This window comes from Chinchilla lanigera, unplaced genomic scaffold (assembly GCF_000276665.1).
Source record: "Chinchilla lanigera isolate Chin_1 unplaced genomic scaffold, ChiLan1.0 scaffold00051, whole genome shotgun sequence".
Taxonomy (NCBI): Eukaryota; Metazoa; Chordata; class Mammalia; order Rodentia; family Chinchillidae; genus Chinchilla; species Chinchilla lanigera.
This window is the reverse complement of record NW_004955452.1, coordinates 1651320-1670355: the sequence shown is the minus strand read 5'-3', so window position 1 is coordinate 1670355 and position 19036 is coordinate 1651320. Positions and strand designations below refer to the sequence as shown.

Below are 19036 nucleotides of genomic sequence, written 5' to 3'. Positions count from 1 at the left end.
GAGTGCGTGCCCTTAGGGGCTCTTCATACCTCTCTGAGCCTTAGTTTTCTCATCTGCAGTTTGGGATAGTTCCTGACCTCATCTCATAGGACCCTTGCAACTGGCCTCTGCTCAGGAAAACGGCCATCCTGTGTCCAGTAGCAGAGACTACAGTGTTCCTTTTGGTGGGGACAGAGCTTGGCTTAGGGAAACAGCACAGAATTTGGGGTCAGAGATTCTACACACACACATACACGTGCACGCACGCACACACACACACTACTCCTTTCAGAGATGTTTCTCACAGCCACTTATTCCCTGAGTGACCCCTTTGGGCAAGTGATTTAACCTGTCTGTGTCCTAGTTTCTTTATCTGCAAAAAAAAAAAACAGAGGATCCCCACTTGCATGACCCTTAGGAGCATCTGACAGATGGGGCCAGCACATGGCAACACTCAAATCTTCACCGTGACTGCTGTTGACACGGTTATGGCTGGTGGCACGTCTGCCTCTCCCGCTGGGTGCTTGGGCATTCCGATGGAATTCTCAAGGACAGTCCTGCTGTTCCTTCAGCTTTAGTTTCCCAAGAGCCAGCCCTGTCACAGCACAGTGGAACTGCCCAGAGCACGCGTACATGGGGGGGTGAGCGGGTCTAGACACAGACACCCCAAAGACAGATAAGAACTATGGTTCAGTCTTCATGGCCTGGATCCCCCATGGAGCCTCACATTTAGAGTCCTCAGCCATGACCTCTTGTGTGGTCAGATCCTGTGCAGATGTGTCCAGCTGTGGGCTTCTCGGCTGTGGAAAGGCAGGCGGGAGCAGGAGGGGGAGCCTGCCTAGGGACACATGGCTGGGAAAGCTGGAAAGAACTTGGGGAACTACATCTGGAGACTACACTGCCCATCTTCCATTTTTCTTTTCTAGAAGATTTTCCAGTAAGACATAATTTACTTACCATAAAATATAGAGCACTGAACTGTATAAGCATACAGTGAGTTTTAACAAATGAAGTTACCCATGTAATCATCACCCAACCAAGATAGAGAACATGACCTACTTACCTAACATCCTGTAAGCAGAAAATGCTCCCCTTTTACCCCTGTGTCCCCTTCCTACCAGTCCTTTCTCCCCTGGGATGTGACAGAGGTGGGTGGAGACAGAATCATCCACTGTGTGCCTGGCTGCTTGTGCTCAGCAGAAGTATGTGGAATTCACTCATGCTGTTGTATCTGCGAGTCGTTCATTCCTTTCTGTTGCTAAGCAGAATGTTGCTGTATAAAAATACCACATTGCATTTATCCATCTGTCTGCCGATGGGCATTTGGGTTGTCTGCTGCACTTTGGAGCGGGTACAGTCTAGCTGCCTTGAGCGTGTGAGGTTATTACCCTGTTCTGTGGGGCTGGAAGGACATCAGCTGTCCCTGCAGCAGGAAGGACTTCCGGGAGCAGGGCCACACTGTCCCCGGAGGGACGCCCAGGCAGTGAGCTGGAACTTTTCTAGGCACTTGTCACGATGTGTGCTCCAGAGAACTGCACCCTCAGGTCCATTTCCGCTCACACCCAGGTGCCCAGTGGACTCATGGGGGCTGGTGGGGGAGACCAAGGATGAACCAACACATGGGAACCTATCTGGGAAAGTCTTCTGCCGCTTGGGTAACTTCCTAGTGTCCTCCGGACGGCAGGCCAAGGTAGGAATAGGAAGGGAGGCTTAGTTACTTTCTCACTGCTGAGATACAGTACCCAGAAGTCTAAGGTAGAAAGGGTTAGTTTCACTCACGGTTTGTAGAGATTTCAGTCCAGCATCAGCTGGTTCTGAGGCAGAGCAACAAGGCAGAGGAAAGAGCTCGTGGCATGCTGGCAAGAGGCAGGGCGAGGGAGGAGGAGGGCCACATACACACACACAGACACACAGACACACACACACCATGACCCAAATCCTCCAACCAGGCCTCACTTCCCAGCATCACCTTAGCTATAAACTCATCAATGGACTTAATCCACTAATGAGCATCACACACTGTGGTCCAATCACGCCTCCCAGAACCCCACCTATGAGCGCACGAGGCTTTGGGGGACATGTAGTTGGGGAGTCAGGCATGTCTGAGGTCCCTCCCTCCACCCTGCACAGCACTCCTCCCCTGCTGTGGGATCCTGGGCCAGCGACGCCCCTTGCTAAGTTTCCAGTTCCTCACCCATCCAGTGGCCCATAGTCCCCGCCTGTGGGGGCATTTGATGGCTTTGTGCTGGTGGGACGCCGGGTGAAGAGGCCAGCACTGAGAAACAGGAGGGGTGGCCCAGAATAACTCCTGGGTCAGGAAAGCTCTGTCTCCCTGAAGTTCTGGAAAGTGCCACCTCCAAGACGGGGATTGGGAAAGGAATGCGGAGTCAGCGAGCCTTTCCTTTGTGTTTTCCAGACCTGCCTTCCCCGCTGGAAGTTTTGTGTGAGTGACACGGAGAACAACTTGGGCTTCGCCCTGGGCCCCATGTTCGTCAAAGCGACCTTTGCCGAGGACAGCAAGAACATAGTAAGTGCTCCTTCGCGGACGCAGGCCGTGACATCATCCTGCAGGGCCCCTGTGGGCCCAACAGTTCTCACTGTGGTCTGCTCCAGGCCAAGGCCCCAGGGTTAGCCTTAACTCTGAGGTCTGTTTCTCAAGATATGCAGAATGTGGGGTGCTCATACTAGCTACTGTCGTTGAGTACCAGGCCCACTGTCCTAATTTGACCTTTCCAGTGACCCTGCAGGGTCAGTACAGCCATCTCCATTTCCAGGCCCAAGAAAGCCCCAGTGAGATAATTTTGGCAGAGCAGCTCTGGCTCAGAGGTGATCTTTTTCCTACTCTGTGGATATAGCTGGATTGCTCTAGACAGGATTATCCCACTAAGTACCACCGACACAGACTGAGCTCAGGTTCTGGCCCTACCACTGCCCTGCCAGTGACCTGGACATTGTTCTCTCCTATCACAGGTGACATGGAGATGGGGCTGTCCCTCTTTCCAGGAAGTTAAGAGTCTACATATAATGGGCCCTTGGCACAAAATAAGGTTCTATTTATTAAGCGACAGCTGTTGGGTCACTGTTACAGTTTTTATTGCTGAGAGTGTTCATTGCACAGATGTTAACTGTAGTCAGAGGTTAGCAAACCGTGACTCAGTTCTGTTCAGCACTTGCCTGTGAGCAGCTGAGGAAGAATCTGGGTGAACATCCATCAGCCGGAGCCCCTTTGGTCTTGCGGCTGTGCGGCTGTGCCCTGACCTCTGAAATCGTCCACCTTCTCTCTGTCTTGGCCACAGGATTGTCACCCTCTGGAGCTGCCATGTGTCTCCAGTGTGAGCTTAGAATTTGTAAAACAGCTTTTCAGAATTGAGCTCTTAGATATTAAAAACTCATTCCATCAAAAAGGAATTCTGTGGTCCAGTCAGTCTGGGAGAAACTACGTTTTCTAGGCAGGATCTCAGTGCATGAAAGTCTCTGAAAATTCCCATAACAGAGACTTCTGCTGCTTCCCCAAGCTTGTCCCTGCTTATCTGACTACTGTTTGTGGAGCCCAGTCTAGTCCGGCAGGAGGTCACTGTGAAGACGTGGGTCAGGAACAGGACCGTGGCTGCCTGCATAGCCAGAGGCTTTGAGCCAAACCTGTTTAGTCTGTGGCCCAGCGTCATCCATCGGCAGGGGGCCTCACTGGTCTAGCTGAGCCCAGCACCCAGCCCTTCCTGTCTCCTCAGGCCAGCGAGATAATCCTGGAGATCAAGAAGGCGTTTGAGGAGAGCCTGAGCACCCTGAAGTGGATGGATGAAGACACCCGGAAATCGGCCAAGGAGAAGGTGAGGCTGTGCCGCAGGTGGAGGAGGGAGACACTAGTTCCATCCGGGAGCACGCAGGGATGCTGTCCTGCCTCGTGAACTAGGCCTAGCTGGATGGGGACAGCCTGAGGTCCCTGACTTGGTGGTGACTGTGTGGACATCCCATGGCAGGAGGCCAGGAACCCACTCCTGTGATAACTACCCCACTCCCACCTGAACCCTGCCTGAGGGCAGAGCCTCAGGACCCAGTGCCAGCTTACAAGCCCCAGCTCTGCACACGGCACTGGGGATGAAGCGTCCAACACATGTGCTGGGGACACATTCAGATCATAGCAGCTTCTCTTGGGGAAGTGACCTGGTAGACAGGCAGAGGGTGGGCCAAAGGGGAATCATTGCTGGGTGCTCACTTCCTCTCGTGCCCCTCCCGTCCAGGCAGATGCCATCTACAACATGATAGGCTACCCCAACTTCATCATGGACCCCAAGGAGCTGGACAAGGTGTTCAATGATGTGAGTGGCTTCCGCCTGCCCCTTTGCATCCCAGGTGCCCACTTGGGAAAGGGCCGCATGGGGCTGGGTCCAGGTTGGTGGCTGGAGGCAGCATGGCTGTGGACTTCTCAAGGTGATGGGGGGGAAGGCCTGACAGTGGGTTGGGCATGAGGAAGCCATTGCTTGGTCCTTCGTCTCCGGGATCAGCTGGAAGCCCTGCCTCCCTGGAACTACCATCTGGCAACAGGCAGTGCCCATGCAGAGCATGTGCTGCGTGTCCACTAGAAATGATCACTCCACAGAATGAGTGGAAGAGAAGGGAAGGTGGGCGAGGGTTGTAGCACAGTGGTATGGAGTATGCTTAGCATGCACAAGGCCCTGGGTTCAATGCCCAGCACAACAAGAAGGAAAAGGAGGGGGAGTGGTTGGCAGGGGAGGGGAAAGGAGAGGAGAAGAACAGAGAGGAGGGGAGAGGAGGGGAGAGGAGAGAAGAGATACAGATCCTCAAGCTGCAGGAAGAAGTGATGACCCTAAAACATCACAGTGCAGTAAAAGCTGCCTGCACCCATCCCCAAGTTGCCTCCTGTCTCTGGGGTCCTTCACCACCCTCTCAAACACTGAACCTCTGATTCTGACTTTAAACACTAGCAGGAAAGAGGAAGAATAAGCCTCAAGCACATTTTTAAACTTAATTTCGAGAACAAGGGTAATTGCTGCATCCCTGCTGGTTAGAACTTCCGGCAAGTCACCCGTCCTTTAAATGGATTGTGCTTTTGTCCCAGATGAGAAAGTTCTGTCTCTTCTCATGATTGCAGTGTGTGGATTCAGGCATTGCTGAAATTATAATAACCTCGTGTCGTGGTTATATTTAAAGCCTAAGAACATCCAAAATTGCTTCTGGGAACACGAGACTCATTCTTACAGCCTTATTCCATGAGATTAATTTAAGATGCTGCGGGGTCAGGATGCAAGATGGGGGCTCCTGGAGGTAGCCCGGGCAGTACCCACGGGATCAGGGTCTCCATGAGGGCCCGGTGTGTAGCAGAGGCAGAAAGATGTGCAGGGGATTTAAGTCAGAGCCTGGAGCCTGGCAGCAGGGGAAGATGTGTGGTGCTGCTTGAGAAAGGTTCCGGCTCAATGCAGTGCAGTGCATCTGTGCTGTCCAGGGTGGTAGCTGGTGGCTGCAGAGGGCTATTTAATTAATTAAAAGTTAAATTAAAATTTAAAGGCCACACTAGCACATTCAAAAGGCCCAATAACCACCTGTCACTAGAGTCTACCCTGTTAGCCAGCGTGGTATAGAGCCTGTCAGACAGCACTGAGATAGTTGTTTCTTGCCTAAGGCCCAGGTGCTGCTGCAGGGGCGTCCCTGTCACACTGTGGGCACCCCGAGTGAAGAAGTGTCCTTGTTGTGTCCTTGAAGGGGAGGGCTAGTGGCAGCCCCAGCAGACTGAAGGCTGAGGGGGGAGCCCCAGCCAGCAGCCCTGAGCCCTGGGCCTGCAGAGCATCCCTAGCCTTGTGGCACCTCAGTTTCCTTGGCTCTAGGAAGTTGCACCCCGCCTGGGTGCGCTGTGACCTGTGCCTCTGTTTCCCTTTTCCCAGTACACCGCAGTTCCAGACCTCTATTTTGAGAACGCCATGCGATTTTTCAACTTCTCATGGAGGGTCACCGCCGACCAGCTCAGGAAAGCGCCCAACAGAGATCAGTGAGTCCCTGGGCCCTGCCGGGAAGGCGCTGGCTCCTCCCAACACACGGGGACACACGGTCCCGAGAGCCCTCTGAGGAGTGGAGACTGTCATTATCCCACTTTTCTGATGAAACCAGTGCCAACTTGGGTCCCAGCCAGGGGCTGCTACAGGCCCCAGGTTGTGCACCCGGCCTGTTGGCAGAGTGAGCCAGGCCTCTGCTGCTGAGTGTACGTGACACCGTGTGCCGTTCGATGGCCTCGGCGTTCACAGCCTTCCTTTCATTTGTCTGTAGAGTAGGCTGGAAGGAGCCCTTCTAAGGCTATGGTGACAATCAGATGTGAGAACTTCTTGGGAGGGCCAGGCCCTCCTCCACGGCTAGGGTCCCATAACTTCTCAGGAACAGGAGTGCTGGCTCCTTGGGGACAGGTTTCCCACGGAAGCCTGGGGAAGGTTCTGGATGAGCCCTGAACCTCACTGGGCTCAGCACTCCCTGCAGAACATTTTCAAAAACCATAACCATCTGGGCCAGGGGTCGAGCTCAGTGGGGTAGAGAGTGTTTGTTTGACCTTCATAAATCAGAATAACCTGGAGTAATACCTGGGTTTTTCAAAAAAAAAAATCCAAACAGTCCCCTCAGAAAAGTCAGAGATAGGTCCCGGGATAGAGCTCAGCAGCACAAGCGCCTGCCTGGCAAGCACAATGTCCTGAGCTCAATTCCCAGTACCCCCACCCCGCAAAAAAGAAAAGTCAGAGATAGTCAGCCCAGGACTAGGCCTCATTTTGCAAATCGTACAAAAAGGTGAAGCAACTTCTCTTTGCCTCTGGCTCCCCCTCGTGGGGAACAAAGATTCAAACATCCCCCCCCCCCACCACCACCACCCAAGTTTTTTTCCTCCATCTGGTCAACCTGGGTCTCCTCCCCCAAATGTACAAGGCGGTGCCTTTCACCTTCAGAGTAGGGTTTTGGTGCGCCAGACAGTTTATGTGGGTTTTTAAATTTTAACTTAAATTTTTTCACTTAAATTCTGCCTCCTGGTGGGCGCAGTGGTACACACCTGTAACCCCGGCTGCTCTGGAGTCTGAGGAAGGAGGGTTGCTTGAGCCTGTGAGTTTGAGATCAGCTTCAGCTACATAGCTAGATCTTACCTCACAAAAAGTTTATCTTTCCTTTACCCATTATGTACCCATGGTTATTTAAATGTAAATAGAATTTTCAAGTTTCTCAGTAGTTTTTGTTTTGTTTTGTTTTTTGAGATGAGGTCTCACTGAGTTACCCAGCTGGCCTTGAACTCTTGGGCTTAAATAGTCCTTTTGCCTCAGTCTCCCAAGTAGCTGGGACTACAGGTGTGTATCACCACACAGCACATTTCTCAAGATTTTTACATTCCTTGACCTGTCTCTGTGGGGATTATCAGGACGAGACAGAGTGATTGTCTCTGCTCTTCGAGAAAACATCATATGTCTTGCTTCCATTCCTCTCTGCACCAGGAAAATAACTGAAATGCCAAATATTTCATTACATTGTGCTGTTAGTTTCAAACTTTTTAGTGTACGCTTCTATATCCTTAAAAAAATTGAAGCCAGGTGGTAGTATATACTTGTAATCCCAGCACTCAGGAGGCTGAGACAGGAGGATCACCTGGCCACGGTTCGAGGCCCCCTGGGCTACATAGTGAGTTCAAGGCTATCCTGAACTACATAGCAAGACCCTGTCTCAAAAAAAAACAAAATTGAGCCAGTTATGGTACCTCATATCTATAATCCCAGCACTTTCGAGGCTGAGGCAGGAGGATCACCATGAGTTCAATACCAGCCTGGTCTACACATTGTGTTCAAGGCCAGCCTGAACTTTATAGCAAGCACCTGTCTCAAAACAAATGAAAAAGAATCCCATAAAGCTTTTTTGTTTATGTGGATTATATCAATTTTTATGAAAAATACTTTCTAAAGAAAATTTAATGAAGAGAGACATTGTTTTACTTTTTTTGCTTTTTTTGTTTTTGGTTTTTCTCCGGTACCGGGAACCGAACTCACGACCTTGCGCTTGCCAGGCAGGCACTTTTGCCGCTGAGCTAAATCCCCAGCCCCTGAGACATTGTTTTACTTTTTGCAAACTTTTTTTATGCATCTGCTGAGGGTTGAACCCAATGTCTTGTATGTGTTAGGCAAACAATCTACCACTTAGATACACCCCAGCCCTGGAAAAGTCTTTTTTTTGAATGTACTGGAGCCAGGCACAGTGGCATATGCCTATGATCCCAACACTTGGGAGGCAGAGGCAGGTGAATCACCACGAGTTCCTGGCCAACCTGGAACTACATAGTGAGTTCAAGGTCAGCCTGAAATACATAGTGAGACCCTGTCTCAAAAAAACAAAAACAAACAAAAAAAGGTACTAGGGATCAAACCCATGGGTGCTGTGTCACATTCCTGCTACATACCCCAGCCTTTTAATTTTTAAATTTTAAGACAGTATCTCACTAAGATGTCCAGGCTAGGCTCAAGCTTGCAATCTGCCTGCCTCAGCCTCCTGAGTAGCTAGGATCACAGTTGTGCACCACAACAACCAGCTGAGAAAAGCCTTTAAGTACAAGGAAGCAGCTAGGTTTGTGGTAACTAATCCAGGTTTTTCAAATATTTAATTTCAGCTGAAGGCGGTGGCGCACACCTATAATCCCAGCCCTTGGGAGGCTGAGGCAGGAGAATCACCTTGAGTTTGAGGCCAGCTTGGGCTACACAGTGAGATGCTGTCTCAAAGAAAATTTTTTTTATTCAAAAAAATTAACTTTCATTTGAAGCTTCAGGTTTTTTTGAAATCTTAAAATTTTTTTTGGTCCTTTTTTTTTTGTCTTTTTGAGACAGGGTCTCGCTATGCAGTTCAGGCTGGCCTTGAGCTCACTTTGTAGTCCAGGCTGGCCTCAAACTCACAAGGATCCTCCTGCCTCAGCCTCCCAAGTGATAGGATTACAGGTGTGCACCATCACACCCGGCTTGAAATCTTAAATTTTTATCATTGGCAACAAATGATATATCTGGCCTTTTCGTAGAGATAATAAGCTCACTTTATACATTTTCAAGAAAATGTCGGTCCAATATCTAAGTCCAAAATTCCACAGTTTGTCAGTCACCCTAAAAGTACAAATGGAGGCCGGGGATGCACCTTCCTGGTAAGCACAAAGTCCTGAGTTCGATTCCCAGTACCGAAATAAAATAAAATAAATAAATAAATAAATAAGAGTACAAATGGTGTCCTATACAGAGACATGCCATATGGGTGTTTCCACTTGGCCACATGAAATATTAAAAAGACTTTACTCAGAGGTCCAGATTTAGTGGGATTAAAAATCGTGCTACTTTCAGAGTGTTCTGAGGGAAAACAGTGTGGTGTTCTTGTTTTGTTTTGTTTGTAGTACCAGCGACTGAACCCAGGGACTTTGCACTGCACTACGTCCCCAGCCCTTTTCAAAATTTTTTATCTGAGACACGCTCTCAGTCACTAAATTGCTCAGACTGCACTTAAACTTGCAGTCCTCCTGCCTCAGCCTCCCTCTGTGCTGGGGTTAGAGGTGGTTTTCACTGGAGGACCTGCTGGGGAACGATTTGGGGACTCTTGGACCTACTTGGACTCCTGCTTAGCCTCCAACAGCTTTGTCCCCCACTGCTTTTGCACCATCTTGCAGATGTCAGCGTCTTAATATTCTTGTAAACATGGCTTGGTGTCGTGGACCCACTGGAGGGGTCTTGGGGACCACACGCCACACTTGGAGAATGGCTGTTAGACTCAGGTTGAGCCTCAGCAGGGAGGCCTGTTCCATGTGTGATGGACCGTCTTGCTTGCTATGGGCCATCCTGAGCCTCGATATTGTACTGTGTGATTTAACCAGTTCCTTATTTATACACAGTCTGCTCTGGATATCCTTGTACTTAGGTGCCCCTGGGCTAGAGAGAACCCATGTTTTTTTAAGGCTCAAGATATGAGTGTCCCCACAGCCTCTCCCTGCGCCAGCCCTGACATCTGCGCCTGCCTGTTGCTGCAGGTGGAGCATGACGCCCCCCATGGTGAATGCTTACTACTCGCCCACCAAGAACGAGATTGTGTTTCCAGCCGGGATCCTGCAGGCGCCATTCTACACTCGCTCCTCGCCCAAGTAGGTGTCTCTGGTGCTGTGGCTCGAGCTCCTTCCTCGACCTTGGTGGCCCCAGCCTGGCCCTGTACCCCTGGCCGGCCACTCAGCCAGCCAGTCTCACTGCACCATCTGTGCCTGGTGGCCCAGATGGCCTGGCATTGAGAGGGGTGTGGAGGAAACAGCTCCCACCCCGTCCACTCCCCCCAGAGTCACCTGGCTCAGAGCCAGGTGGGGACAGGTGCCCCAGGTGGGGGAGACATTGCTCCCAGCAGTGTTTGAATGCAGTCAGCGCTGGAGACATGGGAGGGACAAGGGCACCATCCCAGAAGTGAGATCTGCACGGTCCTGGGTTCGAGCCCCAGCTCAGCTGTTGGATGACTGCGTGGCACTAGGGCAAAGTAATGGCTGTTCCCAGCCTCATTTGCTCCGCTGTTACCTCGCCCGGCTCTGCTGAGATAGCTGAAGGGAGGCCCTGGCCACGGCTCCCAGCTTGCATCAGCTGCAGGGCCACATCCCCACAGAGCCCTGCAGGACTCTGCCGTGGCCCGGGCCAGGAAGCAAAGGTCAGATGCAGAGCAAAAACCAAAGGCCCTCCTGAGGCATCACCCTCACTCTGTGCCTCACCACCCCCAGGGCCTTGAACTTTGGTGGCATCGGTGTTGTCGTGGGCCACGAGCTGACGCATGCTTTTGATGACCAAGGTACGGGTACCGCGTGGTCCCCTTCAGACACAGCCCGTCGGCTTCCTCATCCCCTGCTGAGGCTGCGCCTGCCCCGGGATCCTGGGGTGTGGGCTCCACGGACCCCGTGCTGGGCCTCACTCCTCCATCCTCCCGCGCCGGATGGGCTGGGCTGAGGTGGCTGATGCGGAACAGGGGTCCCAGTGTGCCTCTCCCTGCTCCACGCAGGACGGGAGTATGACAAGGATGGCAACCTCCGGCCCTGGTGGAAGAACTCCTCGGTGGAGGCCTTCAAGCAACAGACGGAGTGCATGGTGGAGCAGTACAGCAACTACAGCGTGAACGGGGAGCCCGTGAACGGCCGCCACACGCTCGGGGAGAACATCGCCGACAACGGGGGCCTCAAGGCGGCCTATCGGGTACGTGCATCCCCTGCGCTGCCCGGCCAGGTCCCCACATGGAGGCCCAGTATAGATACCCCAGGCAAGCCGCAGCAGCTCTGCATGCCTCAGTTTCCACATCTGAGCAGTGAGGGTGCTGAGGTTCTATGCAGAGCTCAGCTGCACAGAGCCTGCCTGACTGAGGCGGGGAAGGGCTGGCCTGGGCTGCCTGCAGGTTCTTGCAGCCTTCTCTAAAGGGAAGCCACCACCATGTCAGGCAGCAGGCACCTGGGAGGCAGCAGGACACCAGATATGAAACCAGTTCTGGGTTCAAGTCCTCCTGAATACCTGTTTGCTAGCTGTGCATCCCTGACACCTGTGCCATTGGGTCACTGGGATGGTCAGACGAGATGACATGGACATAGGCCTGACTCACAGAGGCTCTCAGAGATGCCAGCTGAGGGGCTGGGGATTTAGCTCAGCCACACAGCTCCTGCCTGGCAAGCACAAGGTCGTGAGTTTGATTCCCGGTACCGGAAAAAAAAAAACAAAAAAACAGAAAAACAAACAAACAAACAAACAAAGATGCCAGCTGAGGTGGAGGGGGAGGAGACTACCTATCAGAGCAGCACCAAGTTTCCCCTGTGACAGTAAGAGCAGAATACCTGTTGGGCATGGCAGTGCACACTTGTAATCCCAGCACTCAAGAGGCTGAGGCAGGATGATTACCTCAAGCTAGAGGGTATGTAGTGAGTTCAGGGCCAGCCTCAACTACATCGAGAGATCCTGTCTCAAAAACAGAAAAAGACACACCTGTAATTCCAATAGTTGGGAGGCTGAGGCAGGAGGATCACTGCAAGTTCAAAGCCAGCTGGGGCTACAAAGTGAACTGAAGGCCAGCCTGAACTGCATAGCAAGACCCTGCCTCAGGAACACACACACAAAAAAGTAGCAGGGCATGATGGCACATGCCCATAATCCCATCCCTCAGGAGGCTGAGGCAGGAGAATTGACCCAAGTTTGAAACCAGCGTGAACTACAGAGCAAGACCCTGTCTCAAACAATAGAAAACAGCACGAAGTGATGAGTAGCGGGAGGGGGAGAGGAGAGCTGGCCTCCTGAGGGAACGATGTTTGATAAAAGGCAGGAGAAACTGGAGAAATAGCCTCAGCAGAAGGAAGAGCAGGTGCAGAGTCCATGAGGGGGATGGGAGTCTGGCTCATTCTCAGACAGGAGGAAGGGGAAGGGTGGAGAGGAAGGGGTGTGAGGCCAAGAGAGGGCCGAGACTGGGGCCTTCCCGCTCTGTGGCCCAGGACAGGGCTTGGATTCCCTTGTTTACAGTGGCATGTCCCTGCAGGGCCCCCAAGGAGAAGAATGACATGATCTAACTTATCCTTGAAAACAGATCCGCAAACCTGCGGGCCAAATCCAGCCGTCAGCCTGTTTTCATGAAGTCTTGGGGGATACAGCTACCCTCCTTTGTTCACATGCTCTGTGTGGCTCCTTCTGCACTAGAAGCAGAGTTGCAACCAAGTGTGGAGGCACAAGCCTTTAATCCCCACACGGTGGGAGGCTGAGGCAGGAGGACTGCAAGTTTGAACCAGCCTAGGAAGTTTAGCCACGTAACAAGATCCTATCTCAAACTAAAAAATAAAAAGGGCTGGGAATATAGGTCAGTGTGAAGGCCCTGGGTTCAGTCCCGGTACTGCAAACCAAGCAGAGCTGAATGGTTGCCACAGGGACTGTTAGCCCAGAGCTGGAAGCATCACTCCGGCTCTCACGGAAGTACACCAAGCCGCTCTAAGAGGCCCACTTAGGCTGTTGTGTGGGACGGGGTCAGAATCAGGTCCTTGTGAGTCCAGGGGACCAGGCAAGACTGCAGTAAGGGAAGTGGTAGGAAGGGGTTAGATTTAGGATGTTTCCTTTCACTGAGAAAGAAGAACTGAAGAGGAATTCTGGGTCTTTTGGCCCGAGTGACTAGGTAGATGGTAGATGGCCGTAGTATCTGCTGTGATGGGGAAACTGTGTGTGTGGGTATGCGCGTGCACACACACGCACTCACTGTCCTATTTACGTCACAGTAAGTGTGAGATGCAGCTTGGATGTCCAGCTTGGCAGCTGACTCTCTAAATCAGGGAAGAGGCTGGAGCCGGGAGTGTAAATTTGAGAGCCGTCAGCTCTGAGCTGGTGTTTTAGGCCACTGGGCTGAACGTGCCCACTTGGGGGTGAGAGCAGGGAAAGGAAAGGCTCCCCCAGGCAGACCTGCCCCACCGGGTGCGGCTTCCCCCAGCCTCGCCCAGCCCCTGCACTGACTCTGCGCCCTGCCCTGCCAGGCGTACCAGAACTGGGTGAAGAAGAATGGGGCCGAGGAGACGCTGCCCACGCTGGGCCTCACCAATAACCAGCTCTTCTTCCTGGGCTTTGCGCAGGTGAGTCCTAGGGCACAACGCCGAATGCAGGTGCATTCGGCCATCACAGGGTCCAGGGCGCAGAGCTGTGGAGCCGCAGGCAAGTTCCGCACTTGTCACACTGTCCTCGGGACATTCCCTGGCAGGCGGGCGAGCTTCCGGCTCTCGGAGGCTCCGGGAGAGACCAGGAGCGCTGACAAAAGCGTCCTGTGTCCAGTAGGTGATTGCCAAGCTCCCTTCTGGTTCTGGGGTTCTAGAAATTTCTTAAACTGAAGATATAGCATGTTGCCCCTGGAGCTGGCTTTCAGCCGATGGCCTTCGGCTGGCTCCCGGACCTACCGGGCCCTTAGACAGAGCATCGCGTCCCGGAAATATGAGGCAGGACCCAGGTTTTCAAAGTGGTCTTCAGGCAGAATCTCCAGTTCAGATGAAACCCAAGGCAGATGCATCAGACAAACAGACCCCGCTGTGGCTGGGTGGGGACTCAGCATGGTGGCATCTGCATAAGGTGCAGGTGTGGGGGCACGCCGGCCCCTGGCTCCGCCTTGCCCACCTGGAAGGCCCTGCTGACGTCCTGGGACCCCAGGACCAAGGGGAGGGGCTCGTTCAGCTGCTATGATGGGCCCAATCTGGTGGCCTCAGGGCCCCGCAGTGACCCCAGCTTCTCCCTGTTACTCCCCCAGGTCTGGTGCTCAGTCCGCACGCCAGAGAGCTCCCACGAGGGCCTCATCACCGACCCCCACAGCCCCTCCCGCTTCCGGGTCATCGGCTCCCTCTCCAATTCCAAGGAGTTCTCAGAACACTTCCACTGCCCGCCTGGCTCACCCATGAACCCGCGTCACAAGTGTGAGGTCTGGTAAGGGGCGAAGCGCAGGGAGCCGAGGCGGAGGAGGGGAAGGGGCCAAGGACAAGTCCTGGGGGTGAGGCGCCCCCTCCCGCTGGCCTCCAGGGCACGGCCCAGCCCCCTTCCCTACATGGAGAGATTGTAGCTGTCACCTTGCTGCCCGAGATGGACGTTCTCAGCATTACCTAAGATTGATCCCCATGAAGACCTGTCATCCCGGGCACCTGTGTGCCAACTTAGCGACTTCCGGGTGTCGGGCTGGTGTTCGCCGGGCCTGGGCCCCACACCGACAAGGGTGATGGGACTCAGCCCTTCACCCACATCCAGCACCAGATATACCACAAGCACCACTGTGTCAAATGCTTTAAAGATATATTTTTGGGGAAACTATTTTTTAAACATTGTGGAATACACTGGAAATCTTCAGGGAAAAAAATGCATTTAAAACACTTTTTTTTTTTAAGGAAAGGATTGGTATATTTATTATGTTCTGTTTTTCTAAATAACCTGTGGACAAAGGAAGCCCCCACTGAGGTACCCCTCACTTGGAGGCTGGGCTGAGGCAGGGGCCCCCAGGCTGCTGAGCGGGTCCCCAGATAGAGCTGCCTCAGCCCTTGGAGTACGCGAGCCGAGCTTCTGCCTTCACCCGCACAGACAGGACACTGGGGGCCAGGCAGAGGGAGGAGCCAGCTGGGGTCCCTGCTTGTGGCACAGCCCCTACCCCCGGGGTCCAACCATGGGAACCCCAGCAAGGAAGGTCTGATCCCAATGTCGCAGCAGGGGATTGGTGGCCGCAGCAGAATGAGGCCAGGTCAGGGCCCTTGAGCACGAGCGGAGAGTGCCCAAGGACCCTGTCACCCAGTGGGCCGACCCCCACATCAGGTGCACTGCTCTGCATAGATGTCCCTTCCTGTCCCCCTCTGCTGCTCACCCCGTGTCTGTCCCAGGGACCCGTTGCCTCTCTGTAGCAATCCTCTCATTCCAGCTACTTCGGGGCCTGCCTTGCTGCTCCTCTTCCCAGGGGAAGGAGAAAAGGGGCCTCAGCTCTAGTCTCCTGCAAGGTCTGGGCCTCCCTCCCTCCGAGCTCCCACCTCTGTCCCACACCGGCCTGGCCTGGTCCAGGGCCGGCTCACCAGTGCCTTATTATTATTGAGGCTGTGGCCCCCGCGTGCCACCAAGGAGAAAGCCCTGCCCCTGAGGCCCTTAGCCTCCTCAGCGGACCCCCAAGTGTCCTGACTGGAACCCTTGCTCCTGGTGCCCACAGGGCCGCCCCTCACCGCCCCCATGGCAGCGGGTCTGAGTGTCAAGAGTCAGCCACCCTGAACTTGCTGTAGGCTGTAGCCCCTTAAGCCCCATGAGGTGGACCAAAACAGTACCTGTAGCTGGACGTGCTCTCTCTTTCTTTCTGGGTGCTGTTGGCCAGAAGAGGCTGTGAGGGGAAGGTCCCCCAAGCCTATGCAGTCAGCATGTCTCATGTCGGGGATCAGGAATGCCATCCCCTCCCCGGGGCCACAGCTTCTCCCACAGGAGAGGCCTGGGCTGCACCAGGTGGAGCTCAGTGTGGCCTCGAGGCATGCCTAGGGGAGGCCAGCCCCAGGGACAGTCGGTGCCCCTGGCCAGGCCCTCCGACAGCCCATGAGGTACAGACAGTCCAGCGACTGCCCTGCCAGCCTTGGCTCAGCCTCAGAGCAGGACTGGGGGTTGGAAGCAGCCTTATCCGAGGCTCCTGGGCACCGCCGGCAAGTTCAAGGCCTGGTAGCTCTTCAGAGGCAAGACAAGACAGGAACCAGGGAAGGAGCTGGAGCCTGGTGCCAGCCACATAGTGGTGTGCCCTTCCCAGCCCTGGTCCCCTCCGCACCTCCTCTCCCTCCACCCTCTGCCTTCCCCACGGAGGGGACAGTCTGGAAAGTGTCAGCACCCCATGGAGAAGCCAGTGTCATTGTGCCCATTGTGCTGGGGGTGGGGGTTGGGGCGGGGGCTGGAGGTGCTGGACGCAGAAGCAGCTGCATGCGAGCCGCCACCCTTAGGCCCAGGAGCCGTGGGCTGGCTTCTCTGTGGGTACGCAGACCTGGGGTTTGGAGTTGGGAATCTATTTTTTGTATTATGATGTTTTGTGCTACTGTAGTTTCGGTGTGGCACTATTGTAATTGAAATAAAGTACTTGTACCGGGCCACGTGTCCAGGCGTCTGTCCTTCCACGGTGGGCTGGGGAGAACCCCCAGCCAGCAGAGAGCTGCCCACCTGGCCCCACCCAAGCAGCTCTAGCTGCTCCCAGGGTAGAGGCTGTTTGTTTTTTGTTTTGTTTTGTTTCTGCTACCGGGAATTGAACTCAGAACCTTGCACTTGCCAGGCAGGCGCTTATGCCACTGAGCTATATCCCCGGCCCAGGTTAGAGCCTTTGAACCTTGATGAATGCCAGCTTGTTCCTGCCTGCAGAGAGCCACTCCTTCACCGAGGTGCTTGCCTGAGTGCCCCTGCTGGCGAGAAAGACACTTGTCATTGCCGGAGCCCCTGCGGCCTCTAGGAAAATGTCAGATTTCCTTGTCTTGGAGCAGAGGAGTTTCCCAATCTCAGAGGCTGGGACAAGTAGGGAGTAGGGAAATTCAAAGAGGTTCAAAGAAAAGCCTTCTCTTGGGTTTGGCACATGCTGTCCCCTCTGCTGAGAGTGTTCTCCCCTGACTTCTTTGCCTGACAAACTCCTAGTCATCCTTCAGTGCCCTACTTGGCATCACCTCTAGGAAGCCCTTCTTCATGTCCCATTCCAGATCAGATGGGCTTACACAGGCTTCCATCCCCTACCAGAGCATGAGTTTTCTAGGGCTTACACAACACAGTGTTTCGTCCTGTAGTTCTGGGGGCTGGGGATTTAGCTCAGCGGCACAGCACCTGCCTGGCAAGCACAAGGTCATGAGTTTGATTCCCAGTACCGGAAAAAAACCAAAAAGAAAAGAAAGTCCTGCAGTTCTGGAGGATAAAAGTCTAAGATCCAGGTGCTGGCAGGGTTGGTTCCCTCCAAGGGCTGTGAGGGAGAATCTGCTGTGTGCCGCTTGCCCCACTCTTGGTGCCTTGCCAACACTCTGTGTCCCATCTCTGCCTTCACCTCTGTGGCCTTCACCCTGTGTGCCTGTGTCCAAATTTCCTCTTTTAGCAATTCAAGGGGCATCACAATCCCTGACTTGAAATTATACTACAAAGCTACTGTGATAAAAACAGCACAGTAGTGGCAAAAACAGACCCAGGCGATCGATGGAACAGATTAGAAGATGCAGCGCAACTCCAGGCACACTCAGCCACCTTATCTTTGACAAAGGGGCCAACCACATTCACTGGAAGAAAGATAGCCTCTTTAATAAATGGTGCTGGAAAAACTGACTTTCCACGTGGCAAAGACTAAAACTAGACCCATGTCTCTCACCATGTACTAAACTAAAATCCCAGTGGATCAAAGATCTAAATATTAAAACAGAAACACTAAATATGCTGGAAGACAGAAGAGGTAGAACTCTTTGAAGACATGGGGTAGGAAAAGACTTTATGAACTTTATTAACCCCAATCACATAGGAACTGTCAGAAAGAATTAACAACTGGAATCTTGTCTTATTAAAATGCTTTTGCACATCAGGAAAAACCACCAACAGAGTGAAGAGACAACCCATAGAATTGGAAAAAAATTTTGCCAGCTCTTTCTCAGAAAAAGGACTAATATCTAACATATATAAAGAACTCAAAAAAATCAGATCCCCCAAAGTTAAAGACCCAGTCCAAAAATGGACACCTGTAATGAATAGATATGTCTCAGATAAAGAAATAGAAATGCTAAATAAATATGTGAAAAAAATTCAGCACCGCTGGTCTTGAAAGATGCAAATTAAAACAATGCTGAGATTCTATCTCACCCCAGAAAGAATAGCTATTATCAAGAAATCAACCAATAACAAATGTTGGTGGGGCTGTGGGGAAACAAGGAACTCTTCTCCACTGTTGGTGGGCATGTAGACGGGTGCAACCCCTGTGGAAATCAGTGTGGAGATTCCTCAAAAAACTAGGACTAGAGGTTCATTTGACTAGCTATTCCTCTTCTTGGTTTCTACTTGAAAGAATTAAAAGCATCATACCACAGTGGTATGTGCACGCCCACGTTTATAGCGACACAGTGTGTAATAGCTAAATCTTGAAAACAGCCCAAACCCTCTTCAACCAATGAATGGATACAGAAGATGTATTTTTTTTAATACAGTGGAGTTCTACTGTGCCGTAAAGAAGGATAAACTTGAGACCTTTCTAGGAAATGGATGCCCCTTGAGACCATAACCTTAAATGAAATTAACCAGACACACATGTTCAAATATTGCATTGTTTCTCAGGTGTAAGAAACCAAAAGCATAAATGAGGGTTAAAATGTATAATAGATATTGAGAGATAAGAAGAAAATATTCAGGTGGGAAGGGGAATAGGGGAAGTGGGGAGGGAGAAGGGAAGGAAGGGAAAAGAAAAAAAAAGAAGGAGACATGGAAACAAAGCTTGTGTAAATAAGGCGGGGAGAGGGAGCCTAGTGTGATGGGGCACCCATGCCTATAATTCCAGCACTTGAGAGGCTGAAGCAGGAGGATCGTTGTGAGTTTGAGACCAGCCT

The 19036-nt window shown here is 52.6% G+C and overlaps 1 protein-coding gene across 1 annotated transcript in view; it reads left to right on the top strand.

Moving 5' to 3' along the window:
* The window catches only part of Ece1 (endothelin converting enzyme 1), a gene marked incomplete at its 5' end in the record, with an annotated part of 50837 nt that extends 34264 nt beyond the window's left edge, over window positions 1-16573 (top strand). Inside the window, 9 exon segments of the mRNA XM_005394714.2 lie at window positions 2396-2506; window positions 3708-3806; window positions 4218-4295; window positions 5877-5980; window positions 10001-10111; window positions 10724-10791; window positions 10999-11189; window positions 13484-13579; window positions 14242-16573. Of these exon segments, the coding sequence (XP_005394771.2) occupies window positions 2396-2506; window positions 3708-3806; window positions 4218-4295; window positions 5877-5980; window positions 10001-10111; window positions 10724-10791; window positions 10999-11189; window positions 13484-13579; window positions 14242-14418 (1035 nt within the window).
* Between the last annotated feature and the right edge of the window lie 2463 nt (window positions 16574-19036).